Source organism: Oncorhynchus keta, chromosome 18, assembly GCF_023373465.1.
Source record: "Oncorhynchus keta strain PuntledgeMale-10-30-2019 chromosome 18, Oket_V2, whole genome shotgun sequence".
In the NCBI taxonomy this organism is placed as follows: domain Eukaryota; kingdom Metazoa; phylum Chordata; class Actinopteri; order Salmoniformes; family Salmonidae; genus Oncorhynchus; species Oncorhynchus keta.
In genome coordinates, this window is record NC_068438.1 from 4349678 (window position 1) to 4373876 (window position 24199).

At 41.1% G+C, this 24199-nt stretch overlaps 1 protein-coding gene across 1 annotated transcript; it reads left to right on the top strand.

Moving 5' to 3' along the window:
• The first annotated feature begins 10825 nt into the window (after positions 1-10825).
• LOC118396923 (uncharacterized) lies at positions 10826-13514 on the top strand. Its single transcript, XM_035791314.1, has 10 exons — positions 10826-10993; positions 11114-11437; positions 11620-11655; positions 11886-11936; positions 12097-12204; positions 12347-12371; positions 12488-12531; positions 12639-12689; positions 12788-12900; positions 13185-13514. The coding sequence occupies exons 1-10, from the start codon at positions 10945-10947 to the stop codon at positions 13323-13325; spliced, it is 942 nt and encodes a 313-aa protein (XP_035647207.1). The 5' UTR covers positions 10826-10944; the 3' UTR covers positions 13326-13514.
• Positions 13515-24199: the final 10685 nt, after the last annotated feature.

A 24199-nucleotide genomic window follows, 5' to 3' on the forward strand; every position in this document is an offset into this window, starting at 1 on the left:
AAAGAAGCCAACAAGTGCTCAGCATATGTGGGAAGTCCTTCAAGACTGTTGGAAAAGCATTCCAGTTGAAGCTGGTTGAGAGAATGCCAAGAGTGTGCAAAGCTGTCATCAAGGCAAAGGGTGACTACTTTGAAGAATCTCAAATATAAAACATATTTTGATTTGTTTAACACTTTTTTGGTTACTACATTATTCCATGTGTTATTACATAGTTGTGATGTCTTCACTATTATTCTACAATGTAGAGTATGTAAACTTTTGACTGATACTGTATATATGTATATATATATATACAGTATATATAAAAGACATGGCTTCCTCATTATTGATATACACTGTATATTTCTATTGAAAATATCTACTCATAATAGGGGTTTCTATTCTACTAAAGTGTGTTTCAGTCCTTACCTTCAGGGCAGTAATGTCCAGAGCTGCACCTCCCAGTCGGCCCCCACACCCCAGCCAGGCAGTACCAGCCACGTGGACATGGGCGGCACTCACCCTCTGCCTCCAGCCCACTGCGTTCACTCCACGTGCCCACTGGGCACTTGTGCTGTGTAGGGAACATGGTTCCAGGTGGGCAGTAATGCCCGGGAAAGCAGGAGAGAGGAGGCCTCTGTGAACCTCCTGTACCTGTGTAGGACAATACAACAGTATACAGCTGGTGACACATTTTGACCTATCAAATGTAGCCATGGCTCAATGTACTGTAATTAGCGTAACGTACATGAAGCTGGAGCAAAGAAATATGCAAGCTAACAAGCTAGCTAACTAGCAGATAGAGTTGCACCTCGTAGACAGGCATATCGCGCAGGGCAGCGCTGGCACTGAGCAGGGTCAGTTAGGTCAGTGCGGTTGCTAAGGGTCCCAGGTGGACAGGCATTTGTCAGAGCATTGGGTCTGGAAGATCCAGGAGGACAGACAAATCTAAAAGAGACATTAAAGTAAGTTGGGCTAGTATGTTGAGAATTATAATATATTATAGTCATATTACTATTTTAATGATAAGAAACAGAACCTAAGTAAGAACAGATGTACAGTATTGTCAGAAGTATAGCTGCTGGAAAACATGATATTTTCAGCCTGTAAGAGTCTGTCAGAAAGAGTTACCCTTGCATGCAGTCTACATCCGGAGCCTTCAGGGCTACTTGTGTGCAGGCCTTGCCCGGGTAGCACTCCCTGCAGTCAGTAGCCTCATCCTGCCCTTCCAGGGGGTTAAATGTGCCCGGCTGACAAGGCATGGGGTCACGGGTACCCTCTGGGCAGTAGAAGCCAGCGGGGCATCTTAAACAGTCCTTCACACCTAAAGATGTTAAAGACTTGTTGTTCTAGGGAACTGAGTTTTTCCTGATCATGTTGTCATGAGTAGGGCATCACATAATTTTTTTGAGGAATCATAATAAATACCTGTTATCATCTATAATTGTGTTGTAGTTATATACTGAACAAAAATATGAACACAACATGCAACAATTTCAAAGATTTTACTGAGTTACAGTTCAAATGGAAATCAGTCAATTGAAATAAATGAATTCGGCCCTAATCTATGGATTTCACATGACTGTGAATACAGATATGCATCTGTTGGTCACAGACACCTTTAAAAAGGTAGGGGCGTGGATCAAATAATCTGTCAGTTTCTGGTGTGATGACCATTTGACTCATGCAGGGTGACACATCTCCTTCTCACACAGTTGATCAGGCTGTTGATTGTGGCCTGTGGAATGTTGTCCCACTCCTCTTCAATGGCTGTGCGAATGGCCATGGAAGAACTGGGACATTTTCAGCTTCCAGGAATTGTGTACAGATCCTTGCGACATGGGGCCGTGAATTATCATGCTGAAACATGAGATGGTGGTGGTGGATGAAAGGTATGATAATTGGCCTCAGGATCTCTTCTCTGTATCTCTGTGCATTCATAATTGCCATCGATAAAATGCAGTGTCCGTTGTCCGTAGCGTAAGCTTGCCCATACCATAACCCCACCGCCACCATAATGTCACTACATTGACATTAGCAAACCACTCTCCCACACGATGCCATACAAGCTGTCTGCCATCTGACTGGTACAGTTGAAATCGGGATTCATCCATGAAGAGCACACTTCTCCAGCGTACCAGTGGCAATCGAAGGTGAGTATTTGCCCACTGAAGTCGGTTAGGATGCCAAACTGCAGTCAGGTCGAGACCCTGGTGAGGATGAAGAGCACGCAGATGAGCTTCCCTGAGACGGTTACTGACAGTTTGCGCAGAAATTGGCTGACGTGGTTACACGTTGTCTGCAGTTGTAAGACCAGTTGGACGTACTGGCAAATTCTCTAATACGATTTTGGAGGCGGCTTATGGTAAATAAATTAACATTTTATTCTCTGGCAAAAGCTCTGGTGGACATTCCTGCAGTCAGCATGCCGATTGCACGCTCCCTCAAAACTTGAGTCATCTGTGGCATTGTGTTGTGTGACATAACTGCACATTTTAGAGTGGTCAATTATTTCCCCCAGCACAAGGTGCACCTGTGTAATGATCATTCTGTTTAGCTTCTTGATATGCCACACCTGTCAGGTGGATGGATTATATTGGCAAAGGAAAAATGCTCACTAACAGGGATGTAAACTAATTTGTACACAAAATTTGAGAGAAATAAGCTTTTTGTGCGAATGGAACATTTCTGAAACATGGGAACTACACTTTACATGTTGCGTAAATGTTTTTGTTCAGTATAGTTAAAGAGATGAAGCAAGTGATGTCTTACTTAGAGCCCCTTGGTGAGGAGTAAAGGTACCCCTTGGGCATATCACTTCCTCCAGTGTTCCAGCTGGGCAGAACCTCCCACGGGCACAGGGCAAGCCATGGCCTGCAGAGCCTGCCACAAAAAACAAAAGGATGGCAACAACCCTTAAAGAACAGCTGACAACATAGTTTTATGTACTGTTTAAGTAAAACAGTAGTGCACTTCGGTACAGTGCACTACATTTTATAATTTGTTTAAACATCTCATATATATTTGTAATAGATAGATACAGATATATTTCAGCAATATACAGTACCAGTCAAAAGTTGGGACATACCTACTCATTCCAGGGGTTTTCTTTATTTGTACTATTTTCTACATTGTGGAATAATAGTGAAGACATCAACACTATGAAATAGCACATATGGAATCATGTAGTAAACAAAAAAGTGTTAAACAAATATATTTGAGATTCTTCAAAGAAGCCACCCTTTGCCTTCCAGCTTCATGAGGTAGTCACCTGAAATGCATCTCAATTTGTATTTGTATTTATTATGGATCCCCATTAGCTGCTACTCCACCACTACCAAATATCTACAGTATTAAATCAAGTGTATGTATAGTGCGTATGTATCGTGTGTGTGTGTGTGTGTGTGTGTGTGTGTGTGTGTGTGTGTGTGTGTGTGTGTGTGTGTGTGTGTGTGTGTGTGTGTGTGTGTGTGTGTGTGTGTGTGTGTATGTGTGTGTGTGTGTGTATGTGTGTGTGTGTGTGTATGTGTGTGTGTGTGTGTGTGTGTGTGTGTGTGTGTGTGTGTGTGTGTGTGTGTGTGTGTGTGTGTGTGTGTGTATGTGTGTGTGTGTGTATGTGTGTGTGTGTGTGTGTGTGTGTGTGTGTGTGTGTGTGTGTGTGTGTGTGTGTGTGTGTGTGTGTGTGTGTGTGTGTGTGTGTATGTGTGTGTGTGTGTGTATGTGTGTGTGTGTGTGTGTGTGTGTGTGTGTGTATGTGTGTGTGTGTGTGTGTATGTGTGTGTGTGTGTGTGTGTGTGTGTGTGTGTGTGTGTGTCTGTGCCAATGTTTGTGTTGCTTCACAGTCTCCACTGTTCCATTAGGTGTTTTTTAAAATAATTTTTCAAATAAAACTTTACTGCTTGCGTCAGTTACTTGATGTGGAATAATGTTCCATGTAGTCATGGCTCTATGTAGTACTGTGCGCCTCACATAGTCTGTTCTGGACTTGGGGAATGTGAAGAGACTTCTCGTGGCATGTCTTGTGGGGTATGCATGGGTGTCTGAGCTGTGTGCCAGTAGTTTAAACAGACAGCTCAGTGCATTCAACATGTCAATACCTCTCATAAATAAAAGTAGTGATGTAGTCAATATCTCCTCCACTTTAGCCAGGAGATATTGACATGTATACTATTAATATGTCTGTGTATATCCAAGGGCCAGCTGTGCTGCCCTGTTCTGAGCCAATTGCAAAAAGTCATTTTTTGTGGCACCTGACCACACGACTGAACAGTAGTCAAGGTGCGACAAAACTAAGGCCTGTCGGACCTGCCTTGTTGATAGTGTTGTTAAGAAGGCAGAGCATCGCTTTATTATAGACAGACTTCTCCCCATCCTAGCTACTACTGCATCAATATGTTTTGACCATGACAGTTTAGAACCTGGTGTTACTCCAAGCAGTTTAGTCATCTCAATTTGCTCAATTTCCACATTATTAATTACAAGATTTAGTTGAGGTTTAGGGTTTAGTGAGTGTTTTGTTCCAAATACAAAGCTTTACGTTTTAGAAGTATATAGGGCTAACTTATTCTTTGCCTCCCACTCTGAAACTAACTGCAGTGCTTTGTTGAGTGTTGCAGTCATTTCAGTCTCCGTAGTAGCTGACGTGTACAGTGTTGAGTTATCCGCATACATAGAAACTCTGGCTTTGCTCAAAGTCAGTGGCATGTCGTTAGTAAAAATTGAAAAAAGCAAGGGGCCTTAACAGCTACCCTGGGGAATTCCTGATTCTAACTTGATTATATTTGATAGGCTTTCATTAAAGCACACCCTCTGTGTTCTGTTAGACAAGCAACTCTTTATCCACATTATAGCAGGGGGTGTAAAGCCATAACACATACATTTTTCACGCAGCAGACTACGAACAATTATGTCAAAAGCTGCACTGAAGTCTATCAACACAGCCCCCACAATCATTTTATCATCAATTTCTCTCAGCCAATCATCAGTCATTTGTGTTGCCCTGTGCTTGTAGAGTGTCCTTCCCTATAAGCATGCTGAAAATCTGTTGTCAATTTCTTACTGTATCTGGTCAAACACAATTTTTTCCAGAACTTTACTAAGGGTTGGTAACAGGCCGATTGGTCGGCTATTTGAGTCAGTAAAGGGGGCTTTACTATTCTTTACTATTCAATTAACAGGTGTGCCTTGTTAAAAGATCATTTGTGGAATTTCTTTCCTTCTTAATGCGTTTGAGCCAATCAGATGTGTTTTGACAAGGTAGGGGTGGTATACAGAAAATAGCCCTATTTGGTAAAATACAAAGTCCATATTATGGCAAGAAGAGAAATGATAGTCCATCATTACTTTAAGACATGAGGGTCAGTCAATACAGAACATTTCAAGAACAGAAAGTTTCTTCAAGTGCAGTCGCAAAAACCATCAAACGCTATGATGAAGGAAAAGCAGCCAACAAGTGATCAGCATATGTGGGAACTCCTTCAAGACTGTTGGAAAAGCATTCCTCATGAAGCTGGTTGAGAGAATGCCAAGAGTGTGCAAAGCTGTCATCAAGGAAGAGGGTGGCTACTTTGAAAAATATCAAATATATTTGATTTGTTTAACAGTTTTTTGGTTACTACATGATTCCATATGTGTTATTTCATCGTTTTTTAAATTTTATTAATTCATTTAACCAGGCAAGTCAGTTAGGAACAAATTCTTATTTACAATGACGGCCTAAACTGACCAAACCTGGACGACGCTGGGCCAATTGTGCGGTGCCCTATGGGACCCCCAATCACGGCCGGTTGAGATCCAGCCTGGATTCAAACCAGGGTTATTCTACAATGTATAAAATAGTCAAAATAACTCAATTCCCTTGGATGATTAGGTGTGTCCAAACCTTTGACTGGTGCTGTATCTAATGTCTCATTCCAGTAGCTAAGTGCAGTGTGTTTGTACTGTGCCTTACCTGCAGGACAGAATCGTCCCTCTGAACATCTCCGGCAGGCTGTCCTACTTGTCTGGCCCAGTTGTTCTCCGGCAGTGCCAGCAGGGCAAGGTGACCCGTGGGGTGTCTCTGTGCCCTCCTCACAGTAATACCCTTGTGGACACATGAATAGGGAGCCCGGTCTCCGTGAGCTGCCTTCCAGGCAGTAAAACCCTGATGAAGAGTATTATTATAAGTGTTACAATTACTCATCCATTCCAGCCGATAGAAATAACATAAGATGACGTGACAAAACAAAGCATTAGCAGAGCAGGGCACACACAACATCACTATACATACCATACCATTGGCATAACGTCACATAAGATAACATAAACCACAAACGCTGCAGATATCTGCAGATCAAACAAGAATCAGGAAACATACAGTTTTCAACTGTATTTTTTTTTTAAAGTCAGCCTCTGGTACAACGACTATACATTTATGTTGGTATCGTAACTTTAGTGAATCCCCACTGTGGAGATGACCTGAGGAGGATCTGATTACCTGCTGGACAAGGGGGGCAGTCCCACACCCTCTGTAGGCCCTCTTTGGGTCCATAGGTTCCTGCTGGGCATGGCAAAGCAACACCTCCAACACAGTAATGACCTGTGGGAATACAATTTATAGATTTACATTTATACCGCTCGCTGTCAATCAAAATATTAAACTCAAAGACTATTAGTGGAGTCTAACTGTAATGTATTTTACTCCAGAATTTTACGGAAATCTAGTGACGTCACCTAAAGGACAAACGATGCAGGCTGCTCCCTCCTCACTGTCCCTGTGTGTCCCAGGAGGGCAGTTGGAAGCAGGCTGTCTTGACCGCTGAGCTAGCTGTGCCCCTGTCCTACTCCAGCGAGGTACCATAGTGCCTCCACATAAAGAGGTCCCATTGCAGCTCCTGCACTGTGTTTGGCCAGGCATGGAGCACTGTCCAAGGAGACAGGCCAAAGGTTGGGAGGTCCTTTTCTGTGGGCAGTAGCTCCCTGGAGTGGTGAGAAATGACTTTCAGTTGACCTCATATTCAATGTTCCATCCGGCTTTGTACAATCCTTCCACTAAAATATATGGGGCCATTTATTTATTTATTTTTAATCCAGATCAACGTGATCCTGTGTTGTCTGAATCCTGTTCCACCCCACATCTGAATTTGTTCCCCCTTCATTTAGAAAGGAGGGACCACATCTGGATTAAGTCTTTTGAAAAACTTAGCCCAGAAGGTAATAACTGGATCTCTAATCCGGTGTCTGTATTGAAACCTGTAAATGGTGTGCGTACTGGGAGCGGAGTCAGGTGCAGGAGAGCAGAGAGTTGTGAACAGGCGCACACTTTATTTAGGCAGGAGAAACCTCCATCCAATATGCCAAAGTGTAAAAACGCGCAAACAGTCACAATAGTAAAGTACAAACAAATAAACATACCTCGTGATATAAAACACGGAATAAACGCACACCAGAAAGAGCGCGTCAAAAATGACACGTAACACGAAACAATCACACACAAAGACATGAGGGGGAACAGAGGAATAAATACATGTCGTGTGATTGGGGAATGAAAACCAAGTGTGCAGGGAACAAGACAAAACAAATGGATAAATGAAAAATGGAACGGCGATGGCTAGAAAGGCCGGTGACGTCGACCGCCGAACGCCACCTGAAAACAGAGAGGAGCAGACTTTGGCGGAAGTCGTGACAAAACAGTTTCATTGAGGGAAAGGCAGAGGATTGCACCCGTATACACTTTTGAACAGGGCCAGGAGTTTTTCCTGAACTGACCAGGGAAAACTCTGTGGCTTCTACTTATAACTTCATTATTTTTCCATAACGGACAGTCTTGGTGACTTGCCTGCTGGACACGGATGACACTGGGCACTGCACAGAGTGGAGAAGAATCCTGCTGGGCAGTATGTGCATTCCGTCTGGCTCGGGTTGGGCTCCTCTCCAGGTCCACACTAAAGTGGTAAGAAAACAGAATCACAGATTTCTCTTTACCCTACTCATCCTTGTGCATTAAAGATTGCATCACACTGATCAACCTATGAATATATTCATTTATAACATACTATTTTGAAAACACACACACACATATATACTGTAAGTGATGGTTAGATTCTCAATTGCAGTGAAAAACAAAATAACACAACCTATACCTGTTGAGGGTATCCATTGGGGCAGACAGACCCGAAGGGACAGGGCAGGCACTGAAGGAGTCCCTCTCGAGAGTGCTGTCCCGGTGGGCATGGTTCTAACGTCCCAGTGGCTGGATCACAACGGAACCCGGCAGGACAAAGTCTGCAGTCTACTCTGTCCTCTGTGCTAACTAATCCTAGCAAACAGGGCTACAGCAGACAGAGACATATCATAGATATAGTATGAGTATATGTACAGTGCATATTACATAGGATGGATGAATAGCACAAATTCATATAATACCTTGCAGTCTTCAATGCTACCTCTTCCTGTGTAGTGGTTGTACTGTCCTGCCGGGCATCGCCTTGGTGCAGACACATTTCCAAGACAGCTATAACGAAAATCATATAGCATTTTCTAACCTTTTACTTAACTTATTGACTTTTTTGACACTTATATAATAAGTATCTGCTTATGTCTTATGAACAGAACAGTACAATGGAAGCTGACACATTGAGTTACTGAAAGAATAAAGATGGTCTGGTACTCACAAATATCCTGAGGGACACTCCACACAGAGTTCTGTTGAAAAGTAGGTTCCCTCAGGACATGGGCTACGGTGTTGCTCAACACTGAGGACCAGATCAGGATTCACTTCCACGAGACCTACATGAATGAATGTCAAGGAGAAAAAGAGGTCAAACATAATTCCCTCATAAGTTTGTCTCTTTACAAAGTTATGTTACTGTATTATTATAGTGATAAATGTATGTCAAGTGAGGGAGCGTTTTAGTGAACACAAGTATTACATGTCAAGTACTACAATATATAAAACAACTTGAGAAAATACCTGAAGCAAGGGCAGGTTGTTTCAGTAGAGGATTGATCCATAATGCTGAGAGACCCAACAGAAGAGAACCAACACTGTACCACTTATACATTCTTAGAAAATGTCAAATAAATTCCACATTGTCCCGTTAACCTGTATCTCTGTTTGCCCAGTGTAGTCAATCGGAATGAGGTCGTTTGAACCAAAGGATGAAACTGAGACCTCAGTCATTGAAAGTGAAATGTGAACCATGATGCAACCTGATTCCAAGAAGCCTCCTGGTCAGTCATATAATGGTATTCAATGTGCTCTCCTGTTACCTTGCACGTCCAAAGTGAATGCAATGCATCTAGAAAGCTACGCCAGCCAAGGCCTCTTTTTCGATCTGCACTGTTTCTTCTTGAGGAGGGAATCAAGGATTCCTGATGACAGTATATGAAAACTAAAAAGCTGTTTCAAGAAAGCTGAGGGCAATAATCAATCAAATGAAGTTATGTATGCACAGGTTTCTTTCTGATATTATGCAACACCTGTCACAGTGTGGAATGTCATCCGTGACACCCCGGTAACCTACACGCCCAAGACGTGCCTAAAAATGAACCACAGCTTAAGTGTAAAGGTGAGGTGAAAAAGTGGGTACTGAATGACTGTTTATTAATGCAGGTCAGACTCAGACATGCAATCACCCTCTTCCTCGCCAGGCTTTTGAACAAATGCAGTGACAAAACTGCAAGAGGTTTATCAATAGTTGATGCACCAAGCCGGGGCGACTTGGGCACAATGTGTCATTTGTTTTGGAGCTTCGAAAAGCCTTGTTTTCACTACCCCTACTTTCTAACAGCACAAACAAACAGACAGCCAAAATACAACCTACACAGCAACGCTTAAATGAAAGGATCGATTCAGTTGTGGGCTGAAAATTGAAATAGGCATTTGAGTGTTACTATCAGCCTAATGCTGCAGCAAATGTAGTGTGTCTAGAGTTTTTTTGTATTTTGTCAACGACACACTCAATTAAACACTGTTAAAATACGGTATGCTTCAGTTTGAGCTTTCTGATATAATGCTGGTGTACCTTTGATAGGTGATTTGAGTTGAGTTTGCGTACAACAGAACAACCCTAAATACCACTCATAGGTTTACAGTATCCTGTATTACTTACAATATGTGCAAAGTACCAAACATTAAGTCAGAAGACAACAACGTTAGACTGACAAAATATAATTATTCAACATTTTGTTACATGAAGCATTCTTCTTTTTCTTGTGGTAAATGAATGTAGGTATGTTTCCTGTTTGTCTCTCACTCCTCAGCAGAGGGTGAATTGCTGTGCAAATCTATAGCTGCAGTTGTGCAATGCAGGAGTTAACACAAAGCCTACTATTGTTTGTTAGTATCAAGAAGTAGACATTGTTAAGTCACAGTACTACAAGGGTACATTCATGATTTTTTTTAAATGGTCTAGTTTTGTCATGTTTTAGGTGGTATTAAAGCTCACAAAAATACTTTCGATATGTATCCATTTTGTACATGTACTTTACATTTAACTATCTGTGTTGACAGCTACACACAGTACATAAAGTATCCAAACAAAACTGTAATTGGATATAATGTGGAATGTATACACTAACATTACATTAATAAGTACTTTACTCAAAGAAAAAGTTGTAAAAGATCTCTAGCAACAAATTACCATGAAAATAACCCAAAAAAACTTAGGTATACTCTAAAACACCACACGAATGCAATTGTATTTCAGTATGCATATTAAAATGTCATCTTGTTTAATGTTTCCTATGGATCTTTCCATTACCCAAATCTACAAAAGCAGATGTTTGAATGGAAAGTTAAGAACACTTTTATCAGGCATCCTGTTGAACACCACTTCCTGTACCTTCTACCTGGTGCATACTGCAATATGATGGCACAACCCACTGTGACACCAGTGGTGCAAGTGTATTTTTGAATCAAGCAAATTCTGAGAGCTAACCTATCATATAGTTGAAACATAGGGGATCTGGACAAATTTGGACAGGATGCTAATCTTTGCCCATTTGCCATTGCTGCTTCTTTTGGGAAACCAAGGTCAAATAAATTCCTCTACTTTTTACTTGATGATAATCAAATGTCCTCAAGCTATATATTTATACCCAAGGTCTACTGACTGAAGAATCATTGCCTCAATTTATGCCTTTTTCATTACAGATTCAGTAACCTGTATCGACCTGGAGAAACAGCATGAAGTCATCTATGCAGTAGTTGGAGAACCTCTAGTATTGAACTGCACCTACAACTGCTCATCTGGATTTGTCCGTGGTCACTGGATCAAAGTCTCAGACTGTCCTCATTGTCATAGGCCAAGAGAAACAAAAAATGTCACAAAGAATGGTGACCTCTGCAGACTACCATTGTATTTTCCACATCTGTCCACAGAAGATTTTCGGTATAACTATACCTGCTTTTCTGAAGATCACGAAAGCAAACATTTATCACGCAAGATAGAGGTTTTGGTATCACTGCAGGCACAAGGTAGGCAAAAACTGGTTGAAGTGACCTACTGTACACTGTAGTTCTTACAGCATGTGCATTTTACCTCTAAAAACAAATTGTGTTCAAATGAATTATCTTAATCCTGTTAAAACGTTAATACATTTATACATCAGTAATTACTGGATAATTGTTTTAAATTATATTGTCTTTTCTTTTGCCAGGTCGACATAGTGCCCCGGCCACAATGGTCACTACTGGTAAGTCTCACTGGAGAATCTGTTACTGAGACTTTATAAGGCTCTGGTCAATAGAAGTTCACTACATAGGGAATAGGGTGCCATATGAGACGCAACCTAAATCTCATTTTCTGTAATAGTCTAATTGAATTACTCTGAGGCTGTTGAATGACATAGGCACAACATATTATAAAACCATCCAATTTCACTAGCTTACTTGATCCTGATGTCTACTATTTTCTGTGTTTTAGAGGTATCGGTGACAGCGTTGAGTAACCACGAAGACTCAATAATAGATAATGGTGATACAAAATGCTGCTATTCTACTCCTTAAAAATAAATTGTGAAACATGTGTAAATGTATTGCAAACAACAAAAGTGACCGCCTGTTTGAGGCAATGACGAATGAGTTGCAAACTGAGATTCAATAATAATTTTGTCTCTGTGCTGTCTTCAATACAGAGGAATTCACAGTTGTCAAAGTGTTGGCAACAGTGACAGTTATTGTGGCTGCTGTGTTGGCAGCTGTGGCTGTCTACTTATGTATGAGCCGCAATCGATATTGCAAAGGTGCGTATGCACGTTGTAAATTCAATTATGAATGCCCAGTTTCTGAATCTGAATGTTGTGAAATATGATTCCTATTTTCCAAAGTTGTTATTAATGAATAATTACAGTATATTTAATTAATGCGATTTCCTGTGTATTTCAGGAAAACCTGCTGTTATCTGTACAGGGTATGTTTCTTTTTTCATGCAATGTGGCATGTGTGCTGAGGCATTTTAACACACTTTTCATTGGCAATTATTATGTGGACTTCCTATGTGGAATTTGTTTATTGGTCTTTTATCAGCACAACATCAAGAGAAGGATCTAGTGTTGGAAGGTCGACAACAGGTAAATGTTTGTTTAATATTACGAAATTTCTGAAACAACTAGTTCACACAATGTCGTAATTCTAACAGATTACTTAATATAATATAAGATACTTACTTATCTTATAGGTGCGTGCTTAACTAATTGTGAGAGGGTGGCACTGAGAATAACTCCAGCTGGTAAGATAATGGAATGTACCATTCATTTGAGTTGCTAAACTGGGTGTATACTAAGAAAATCTACTGTACAAAACGTTGCATTTCCTGTTTTGACCCAGATTGCCAGAGTGATCATGAGGTTCCTTATGCTGACATAATGATTACTATGCGAGGGGCCAGCACACCTGAACTCACACAGATCTCCTACCTGGCACCGGGGGACCATAGAGAGGTGAGGATTGGAAACTATTGCTTTGTGAGTTCTGTGTGAAATGGAAAGCGCTCTACAAATAAAATAGAACTTCTACAACACCACACCACATTATTTTACATCAACACCACCATACGTCGCCATATGTGACCATATTACTGACTTTCACCATATTCAACGTAATATGTCAGTGGAGGTTGTGTAATGGCTATTATTGGCTAATGCAGCCCCAGTCACAGGTTGAGACTTTATTTGAATCTCACCTGAAATGGAATCCTGTGTGTTTCATGTCCCCCCCTCTGCAGAGGTGGAGAGAAGAGGCAGGCCCTGAAGCTAGGTCCACCCTGCAGGCCTCCCGCTCAGCTGATAGACTGCATGTCCAGCCCCGAGAGGTCTCCAGGAAGATGAGCACAAACTCTGAGTACGCTGTCATCACCTACTCTTAACCAGTGGGGCTGGAGATGGTAAAAGAGGGAATAAGAGAGAGCAAGTGAGAAATGACTGTCACTGTACTCATATTATTAATCTTTGGCTGTTTTGTTTGCATGTTTTTAATCGTAGAAAGTTGTTTCTATAACTTTAGAAAACAATTAACTGTGAGTATCATCCAATAAAGTCTTGCTTTTGTATCATGATGTGGTTTCATGTGTCATTTGGTATCTCACTCACTCAGTTTGAACCTCTTTCGTTGCCGTAGTTAGAGCCTTGTTTCCTAGCAACAAGCATCAACACTCTGGCATTAACTGTTGCTGATGCAAAACAAACATTTTTCGAAACTGTTTAAGGCCAAAAACATTAGCTAAAGGTAACGTCACGTTCAATGATATCTTACTTTCTCCATGTAGCAGTCTCCTGCTAGCGTTGCATCCAATCTTACACTGCAGAACTTTAGCTAACGTTAATCTCACAACATTAGTTAGTACTTACCGGGATAAAGTTGACCAAATAAATACATTTTAAAAGTAATATCAAAGCAAGTAACGCAGATATTCTTTATCTGTCCAAATTCCAGTAACGCGTTAGCAGACCTGTGTTTGACCAAGGAAGATGTCTGCCTTTCTCAAACACTCAACCTTCGGCTTCCACGTGGGTTTGGCAGTATCCCCACGTTTGCGGCATTTTACTTCCCCGCTCTTCTCAAAGAACGAGAAGGTGGCTTTATTTTTTGTATATATTATACCAATAATGAATGGACAGACAGAATGAAACTGTACTTTGATGTTAACTTATGTAATTTTCTCTTTAGAGAGTGGCCTGGAGTGGTGTGCCAGGCTAGAGGACAGATTCTCCAACAATCATGTATTCAATGTAAACTTTCTTTCTTTATAAATAGTCATACTGTATCAAACTAGAAAAGTACATTTCCTCAAGAAAATGTGGTTGTGCTTGTTTTAAAGTATTTGTGGTTTTGAAATAAGTAATAGTAGTGGCAGTGACTGGTTATAGTTGAAGGGGAAAACTCTAACCCTAAACATGAGAGTTGGTTTGGTGTCTTGCTCGAACGGTTCAGGGGTTTATGTTGGTGAGTTATTTTATGCTAATGTATGCCAATTTATGTACTTATAGTTAATAAAGATTTTAGATCATTTGAAGTTAGGATAGCCTAAACGTTTTAAAGTTGGTTTTGTAACTTAATAACATCGGAGCTGGACCATTGTGAATATCAACCAATGTATTCCTCTGGTTCTCATTCAAATTTATGCAAAGTTTCAAGGTTATAGTTCCAAAAGTTACATAGTGTCGAATATCTTTGGCAAGCAATCTAAGTTGGGCCAGTCTGAACATCTCAACATTGGTTTGATGTTGATAGCTTAAACAGTGTAGGAGACAGGTCTAGATTTTTATAATTGTTTTACCATTCAAGTCTATGGGACTTTTTTTGCCATTAAAATGCATTGGATGCTCATTTAAATATTGTTGTAGTTCAAAAAGTATAAATGCTATCAAAAATATTATCTCAGGCAATCCAACTTGGGGCAGTCTGGACATTTGGAAGTTGGTTTTGTTTTAATAGCTTAAATCTTTTAAGCTCTTGAGCAGACTGAATCAATCAAATAATAATATGAGTATGTAATATATCTAGAGTTGTTCTTTGCGTTGCAAGTATACCGAAATATGATACTGACGGGCCTTGAATGTTAAATATTTTCTTGCCATATCAATATATCATGCTAAATTGTCTATATTCTGCTCAAGACAGAACTCACCAAATCAAGTCAACACCAATCCAGCTGATGCAACTCTGAAGATTTCTGAGTGAGTCTCATCTCAGCACATTATCTACACCCAAGGAGAGGGACAGCATCAGACCGCTTTTTCCCCACATATTTAATTGAAAGAAAAGAACAAGAGAGACCAAGAAAAGTCTTATGGAGAAAATGAATGTGGCTCAATTGCAGTGTTGTTTAATTGCTCATTGTAATGGATCTCGTCCTCCTCTTCTGAGGAGGAGTAACGAGAAGGATCGGAGGACCAAAACGCAGCGTGGTAAGGGTCCATAATGTTTAATAAAAAACAACAGAACACTGGAACAAAACAAAATAACGTAACGTACATCAACGAAACAGTCCCGTGTGGCGAACAAACACTGACACGGAAGACAAACACCCACAACCCAAAAGTGAAACCCAGGCTACCTAAGTATGATTCTCAATCAGGGACAACCATTGACAGCTGCCTCTGATTGAGAACTATACTTTGCCGAACTCAAAAACCAACATAGAAAAATAAACATAGACTGCCCACCCAACTCACGCCCTGACCATACTAAAACAAAGATATAATAACAGAACTAAGGTCAGAACGTGACACTCATTATGATATAATAATAATAAGGGTATTTGCCATAGTGACATTTTTTTTCATGATGAATGAACAGGTTCATATGTTGCTTTTTGGTTAGCAAAGACATACAAAAACCTTGTGGAAAATATAGATAAGGAAAGGCTGACGGAAATAGTGCTTTTTGCATCCCTATTTTAAGTATAAATAGAAATTGTGCACTAATATTTAGATGTACGCCTGTTATACAGTATTAAATTAAGTTCCCATTAATATAGGACACATGGAGAATTTTTTTTTTATATGAATAAATCTTTGCTAAAGAGGCAGAATTCAGGATTTTGAAAACTCTGCGTCAACCCTGTGTCACTTCTAGGACGTTTTAACCCACTTAATCCCAAAATGTCTCGGAAGTTTTCGCCATCATTGTCAATAGTAAGTTATTGTTATTGTGTTTCTTTGACAGTAATTTCTGAAGATTATAATTTATTTCATGTGGTTCATGATTCGTTTACATTTGTCCCTACTTTTAAAGTCAACCCTGTTATGTGAACTAAACTCTTGTTTTAATATGGTGAAACCATTCCTTTTCAAATATATTTTTAGAAAGAAACATTAAACATGCGTGTAATCATAGTGTAAAAGCAGGTGCGCTGGTTCTACTGTTCTGGGGCATTTTGTGGTTGAAAACTGAGCGGGTCGGGCATAACACGTCAACCCTGTTACCCACAGATTGGCAGGCGAGAAATGTTTTGAAATGTCAAATGTTTTTGTAAAGCTCGCATTCAATTGCTACTCCCTGTTGCACACAGGACAAATTACACCTCTCCAAAAGGCACCAAATTGGTGGAACAACACAAGTATTATAGGCCTAAAATAATCCTCTCAATTCCTGAAAGGAAAAGACTGACATTAAATCATCACTCCCAAAATCTACACCAGTCACCTCCCCACAGCATTTGCTGCAAATGAGAAAGGTTGAGGTACATTCATTAGCTTTGGGAAAAGTCTGGAAAAGGTCTGGGTTTTTTATGAAATAGGCAAGCGCCCTGATATTCTACTAAATGAGTAAGGGAGCCACAATGTGCACAACCGCAGTAAGAGACCAGTCTGAGTCAGAAGATGTCAAAGGAGTCACGATGTATAAGGACCTGCGATGTAGATTATTAGAGAGAACATTGACATTCAGTACATTTGAATACTTATTTTATTATACCCATAATTTGTATCATTATTTATGAATTCTCAACAACAAAAAATGGTGAGCTGACTGAATCTCAAACAAAAGATGAAACTGGTAATATTGAGCCAGTTGGGATTCCATCTCCCACAAACTCAAACCTTGATGTCTCTGGAGGCAAGGAAAAGATTAAATGGACAATGTCACAGATAAAGATGTAATTTCGATGCAAATAGATCCCTCCTCAGAGGTGTCATACAATAAACTCACAGATATGGATGCAGACACTGAAGAACAGTAAATCAGAGGAATTAAAGGAAGAGACAAAAGAGCTGACAAAGTGGTATGCAAATCTGATTTTATCTGTAAATTGGAGCCCAGTGAGGAGGTTTCACTCGGTGGAGTTTCAAATGTGGATGTAAGTGCTGAAGAGAGTCTTCCAGAGATTTGAGACTGGGACGGAGGTTCACCTTCCAGCAGGACAATGACCCTAAGCATACTGCTAAAGCAACACTCGAGTGGTTTAAATGTCTTGGAATGGCCTTGTCAATGCCCAGACCTCAATCCGATTGAGAATCTGTGGTATGACTTAAAGATTACTGTACGCCAGCGGATCCCATCCATCTTGAAGGAGCTGGAGCAGTTTTGCCTTGAAGAATGGGCAAAAATTATAGTGGCTAGATGTGCCAAGCTTATAGAGCCATACCCCAAGAGACCTGCAGCAGTAATTGCTGCAATAGGTGGCTCTACAAAATATTGACTTTGAGGGGGGTGAATAGTTATGCACGCTGAAGTTTGCAGTTGTTTTTGTCTTATTTCTTGTTTGTTTCACAAGAAAAAATATTTTGCATCTTTAAAGTGGTAGGCATTTTGTGTAAATCAACATGTTGTGTAAATCAAATGATTACAAACCCCCAAAAATCTATTTTCATTCCAGGTTGTAAGGCAACGAAATAGGAAAAATGCCAAGGGGGGTGAATACTTTTGCAAGCAAGCACTGTATGTGCTGAAGAACTGAGAGGGACAAAAGAGTGCGAGGAACCAGGCACTGCAGAGGATGGCCTCAGTGAAGGCTTCAAAGATCTTGCTGATGCTCAGGAGAGTTCAATGTCGCTCATGGTTGAAATCAGTGGACGATTATCACCACCCCAAACTGAATCCCCTGAACCTATCCTACAGGAAACAACTGACAATTCAGGGGGTGTTCCAGAAGAGGAAGGAATAGAGAATCTAATTTTTTCCACAACATATACTGGGGAAACACATGAAGTTGCACCCTCCATTGATGATGCCTCCAGAATCTTGTCAGATAATGGAAGTGTTTTAGGTGATGATAAAGAGCAAAAGGAGGAAAGTCTTGTTCAGATCAGCACTGAGGAGCTGCCTAAAACCCTTGAGGTCAAAATGTATGAACAACAAGCCAGAGGAGGAAGGTTCGGTCGAGGCTTCACCTTGTGAATCAAAACGACCAGATGTTGTGTCTGAGGATGCTGAGGAAGAGGCCTTGTTGGAGATGATATTGATAAGATCCTTCAAAGATTCAATGAGAAGCTTGCCAGGAGAACAAGGTTAGACCTGTAGAGCTCCAGCAAGAGGACGATGAGAAGGAGACGGGACACAACTGAGCAACAGGAGGACGCAGTGGAGTACAGGGAAACGGAACTAAAAGGACTTGGCAAATAGGATACAGACCAAGCTGATGACAACCCAGAGCACATGCCAGAAGGACAAATAAAGGACATTATGGACAAGACTTATGACCAGGTAAAGATAAATGTTTTGCTGATTTTGGGGAGGAATTTTGATGTACAGTAATGTCATTTACCCACTGTCATTCAGTATTTCATTTATCCATTGCAGGTTTTATATATTGACACAGGTCAGTTTGGATTGGTCATAACGGCTAGATTGTCATTGGGAAAATCCATGTAGCAAGCAGACATTTTATTGTTGCAAAATATATCACTTTGGTTATACAGTTTTAATGGAAACATCTTCCCTAACAGACAGTATTGGCAGTATGCTATAGCAGTAGCAGCTTATGCAGGCTATTCACCTGGTTCAGACACTCTAATGAACTCTAATGAAATGTGTCCTTTGCAGACTGCTCCCATTCCTGTCCCAAGTAGCTGTATTAAAAATAAACTCTTCAAGGACATCTCTGATCAACAACATCGCTCTGTACCTCTCCACTCGGGGTCTCCAGTGAGAGGTGATTGAAAATGCCCCAAAAATAGTTCCGCTTCCTCATGATGACATGTAGGAACTTTGAATGTCGTCCGTTCGCCTTAAGCAGACACATTTCAAGTAGCAGTCTTTTTTTGCACACCCTTTTGCCCTCAGAACAGCCTCCATTTGTTGGGGCATGGACTCTACAAGGTGTCAAAAGGGTTCCACAGGGATGTTGACTCCAATGCTTCCCACAGTTGTGTCAAGTTGGCTGGATGTCCTTTGGGCGGTGGACCATTCTTGATACACAGGAGAAACTGTTGAGTGTGAAAAACCCAGCAGCGTTGCAGTTCTTGACATACTCAAACCGGTGCGCATGGCACCTACTACCATACCCTGTTCAAAGGCACTTAAATCTTTTGTCTTGCCCATTCACTCCCTGAATTGCACACATACACAATCCGTGTCCTAATTGTCTCAAGGCTTAAAAATCCTTCTTTATCCTGTCCCCCCGCCCCTCCATCTACACTGATTGAAGTGGATTTAACAAGTGATCATAGCTTTCACCTGGGTTCACCTGGTCAGTCTATGTCATCAACCTGGTCTCAGAGCATTTCATTTAATTCTGTACATAAATCCGAGACACTCCATTTATATTGATATGTTACATTTAGTTTGCTATGTATTTAGGATGTCCATCACCCATTTCGTATGATATGTTACGAATTACAATTCGTATTATATGTTACGAATTTGCAAAACATACAATATGTTACGAATTTGCAAAACGTACAATATGGCTAACGTTAGCTAGGCTAGGAGTTAGGGTTAGCTAACATGCTAAGTAGTTGCAAAGTAGCTCAAAAGTAGTAAGTAGTTGAAAAGCTGCTAAGTAGCTAAAATGCTAAAGGCGTCTGTGATGAGATTCGAACTCGCAACTCTGGGTTGCTAGCCTTATACCATCCACCCCGACCAACCACCATACTTTCATTTTTGCCTTAAGTAACCATCTATCTTATGTAACCATACCAAACGTAACATATCATACTAATTTCAGTTACCCTGATTTACATGTATTATCTTATGTCGTGTAGGAAACCAGGCTGATGTCCTGGAAAGAGTAGGTGATCCTAATGTTTGTACACTCTGTGTATATCACGGACACGCCTTAACTATCTTGTGTCTAGCTTATTTTTTAAAAATGGGCTATATTCCCTTCTCTTTCCGTTTGATAGGCTATGAACATGAATTTGGGCTAGGCTACGCTTTCATCATTTTATGCATGTTTGGCTTTCTCTAGATCAAACAACAAATTAAACTAACGGAGTTCCATCTATAAAAAAACATAAGGTACCCAGGCGACTAATAATGAGAGAGAACAAACAATATCAATAGCCTATAGAAACATCTAATCAAATCAAATGTATTTATAAAGCCCTTCTTACATCAGCTGATATCTCAAAGTGCTGTACAGACACCCAGCCTAAAACCCCAAACAGCAAGCAATGCAGGTGTAGAAGCACAGTGGCTAGGAAAAACTCCCTAGAAAGGCCAGAACCTAGGAAGAAACCTAGAGAGGAACCAGGCTATGAGTCCTCTTCTGGTTGTGGTGGTTGGAGATTATAACAGAACATGGCCAAGATGTTCAAATGTTCATAGATGACGAGCAGGGTCAAATAATAATAATCACAGTGGTTGTGGAGGGGACAACAGGTCAGCACCTCAGGAGTAAATGTCAGTTGGCTTTTCATAGCCGATCATTCAGAGTATCTCTACCGCTCCTGCTGTCTCTAGAGATTCGAAAACAGCAGGTCTGGGACAGGTAGCACGTCCGGTGAATAGGTCAGGGTTCCATAGCAGCAGACAGAACAGTTGAAACTGGTGCAGCAGCACGGCCAGGTGGACTGGGAACAGCAAGAGTCATCAGGCCAGGTAGTCCTGAGGCATGGTCCTCCGAGAAAGAGAAATAAATCATTAGAGACAGCATACTTAAATTCACACAGGACACCGGATAAGACAGGAGAAATACTTCAGATGTAACAGACTGACCCTAGCCCCCCGACACATAAACTACTTCAGCATAAATACTGGAGGCTGAGACAGGAGGGGTCGGGAGACACTGTGGCCCCATCTGACGATACCCCTAGACAGGGACAAACAGGCAGGATATAACCCCACCCACTTTGCCAAAGCACATCCCCTAAACACCACTAGAGGGATATCTTCAACCACCAACCTACCATCCTGAGACAAAGCTGAGTGTAGCCCACAAAGATCTCCGCCACGGCACAACCTAAGAGGGGCGCCAACCCAGACAGGAAGATCACGTCAGTGACTCAACCCACTCAAGTGACGCACCCCTCCTAGGGACGGCATGGAAGAGCACCAGTAAGCCAGTGACTCAGCCCCTGTAATAGGGTTAGAGGCAGAGAATCCTAGTGGAAAGAGGGGAACCGGCCAGGCAGAGACAGCAAGGGCGGTTCGTTGCTCCAGTGCCTTTCCGTTCACCTTCACACTCCTGGGCCAGACTACACTCAATCTTAGGACCTACTGAATAGATGAGTCTTCAATAAAGACTTAAATTTTGAGACCGAGTCTGCGTCTCTCACATGGGTAGGCAGACCATTCCATAAAAATTGAGCTCTTTAGGAGAAAGCCCTGCCTCCAGCTGTTTGCTTAGAAATTCTAGGGACAATTAGGAGGCCTGCGTCTTGTGACCGTAGCGTACGTGTAGGTGTGTACGGCAGGACCAAATCGGAAAGCTAGGTAGGAGCAAGCCCATGTAATGCTTTGTAGGTTAGCAGTAAAACCTTGAAATCAGCCCTTGCCTTGACAGGAAGCCAGTGTAGGGAGGCTAGCACTGGAGTAATATGATAAAAAGTTTTGATTCTAGTCAAGATTCTAGCAGCCGTGTTTTGCACTAACTGAAGTTTATTTAGTGCTTTATCCGTGTAGCCGTAAAGTAGAGCATTGCAGTAGTCTAACCTAGAAGTGACAAGCGTGGATACATTTTTCTGCATAATTTTTGTACAGAAAGTTTCTGATTTTTGCAATGTTACGTATATAGAAAAAAGTTGTCCTTGAAACAGTCTTAATATGTTCGGCAAAAGAGAGATCAGGGTCCAGAATAACGCAGAGGTCCTTCACAGTTTTATTTGAGACGACTGTACAACCATCAAGATTAATTGTCAGATTCAACAGAAGATCTCTTTGTTTCTTGGGACCTAGAACAGGCATCTCTGTTTCGTCCGAGTTTAATAGTAGAACATTTGCAGCCATCCACATCCTTATGTCGGAAACACAGGCCTCCATCGAGGGCAATTTTGGGGCTTTACCATGTTTCATTTTTTTTTAGTGGTAAGTATTGTTGGCAAGTTTAATCAAGTTTAAGCTTATTAAGAAAGAAATTATCCTTGCGGTGTGGATAAATCCCATCATGCGAGGTTGAAAACCAAATTGCCAATAAAACATCATCCCTCTAGGCCTATCAAAAAAGCTTTAAGACAGTTAAAATGAATAACAGTAGCCCATGTTCCAAATATTATAATAGCCTAAGAAGGTGTTGTCCTGAAGTTGCCACTTTCAGAAAGAACAGGAATGAAAGTCGGAGTCTATAGGCCGAGACGTAGACTATTCTCAGTCACAGCTTTATGACAGATTGAACAAACAATATCAAGAGAGGGGGATGAGGCAATTAAAACAATTATCGTCCAGTTCTGAAGAATGTAGACTTTGCTTCTATGCAGCCCATGATTTATAACCTAATGGCAAGACAGCCCGTTCCTCATCAGTTGCAGCTGTCACTTTGCTCAGTCATGTGGGCGCCACGCAGACACAGACACACACACAAACCTGTTCCTTGCTGAAGCTTCACCAGAAAGGAATATTAGCAAAGATTTGCATGCACTTAGCCTCAATCCAGACTTCCAACAACGTCTTTTGCCATAATTCGTCCAGTTGTAGCATGCGATTTCTGTCTCTAGCCCAACGGTGGTTTGACATCGTCCAACCCTAGTGCGTGTGTTTGTTTGTGCATAGCCTAATATATTGGATCTGAATTTTCAGTGCCATGTTCTGTTTGTTCTTGGTTATTCCAGTCTAAATGATCATTGAGCCCAAAACAAGATTTATGAGCTAATGTGAATTGCATGATTTAGACTATTTCCACTTGGCACAGACGTCAATTCAACATCTATTCCACTTCGATTCAATTCAATTTCATTGAAATGACATGGAAACAACGTGGATTCCACCAATGTGTGCCGAGTGGGTTGTCACCAATAACCCATTTGATATATTTGGGCCAAAGGGTGGTCTTAGGCTGGGAGGTAGGGAGAGTAGGATTTAGAGGGATGTTACCATGGAAACTTGCACCATCCTTTTCCCTTCTTGGTCTTATCGCCGAAGGTCTGGAAGATGGAGATGCACATGATGAACTACCTGTAGATGGTTTGCTAGACAATGAGAATGTGTGCATATGGATGGTGGAAAATAAACTGAGAAAAGGGAGACTGGTTCGTTTTTATTCATTGGATCACTGTATTTTGCACTTACCTGTATCTGCAGCATATCCATCCCTTCTCTATTTCTCCCCTTTAAATGTAGGCCGTCTACTCTGACCTATAACAAATGTCTTGTCCATTGACTTTGTCCACTTTTTTTTTGCTGTTCTTTATTCCCAGGGACGTTATGACTGATCTATATCTGTAGGCAAAGGGCAGTTTAGTCACTGTACTGTACTCATCCTTAAATTGGCTTTGATAGATTAACAAGGTGACAATTAATGACTCACACATACACATCACATGTCACACACACACACACACACGCATATCACACAAACACACACACACCCACACGTCACAACCCAAACCAAACAGAATCGTACATTTCCAACATACATCTGGTGAGGAGAACAGACCGTAAGAAAACATATTGATTGTACGTTTCAGACCTTTTAACTCAAAGCTGAAGCAAAGTGTGACCAGGTGGATTTTTTTTGAAAGATGATGTATTGACATAATGGGATGAAACAGGGGGAGGCAGTCATGTAAGAGAGGAACACAGACACATGGATGTGTTTGCCGCTCTCCTCCCTGTCTCAGAGGCAATGAGCGAGGGCGGGGGTGGCATCTGGGATCTGAATGATGGAAAGGGTTTTTAGTTCTCCCTCTAAGTGTGTACAACTGA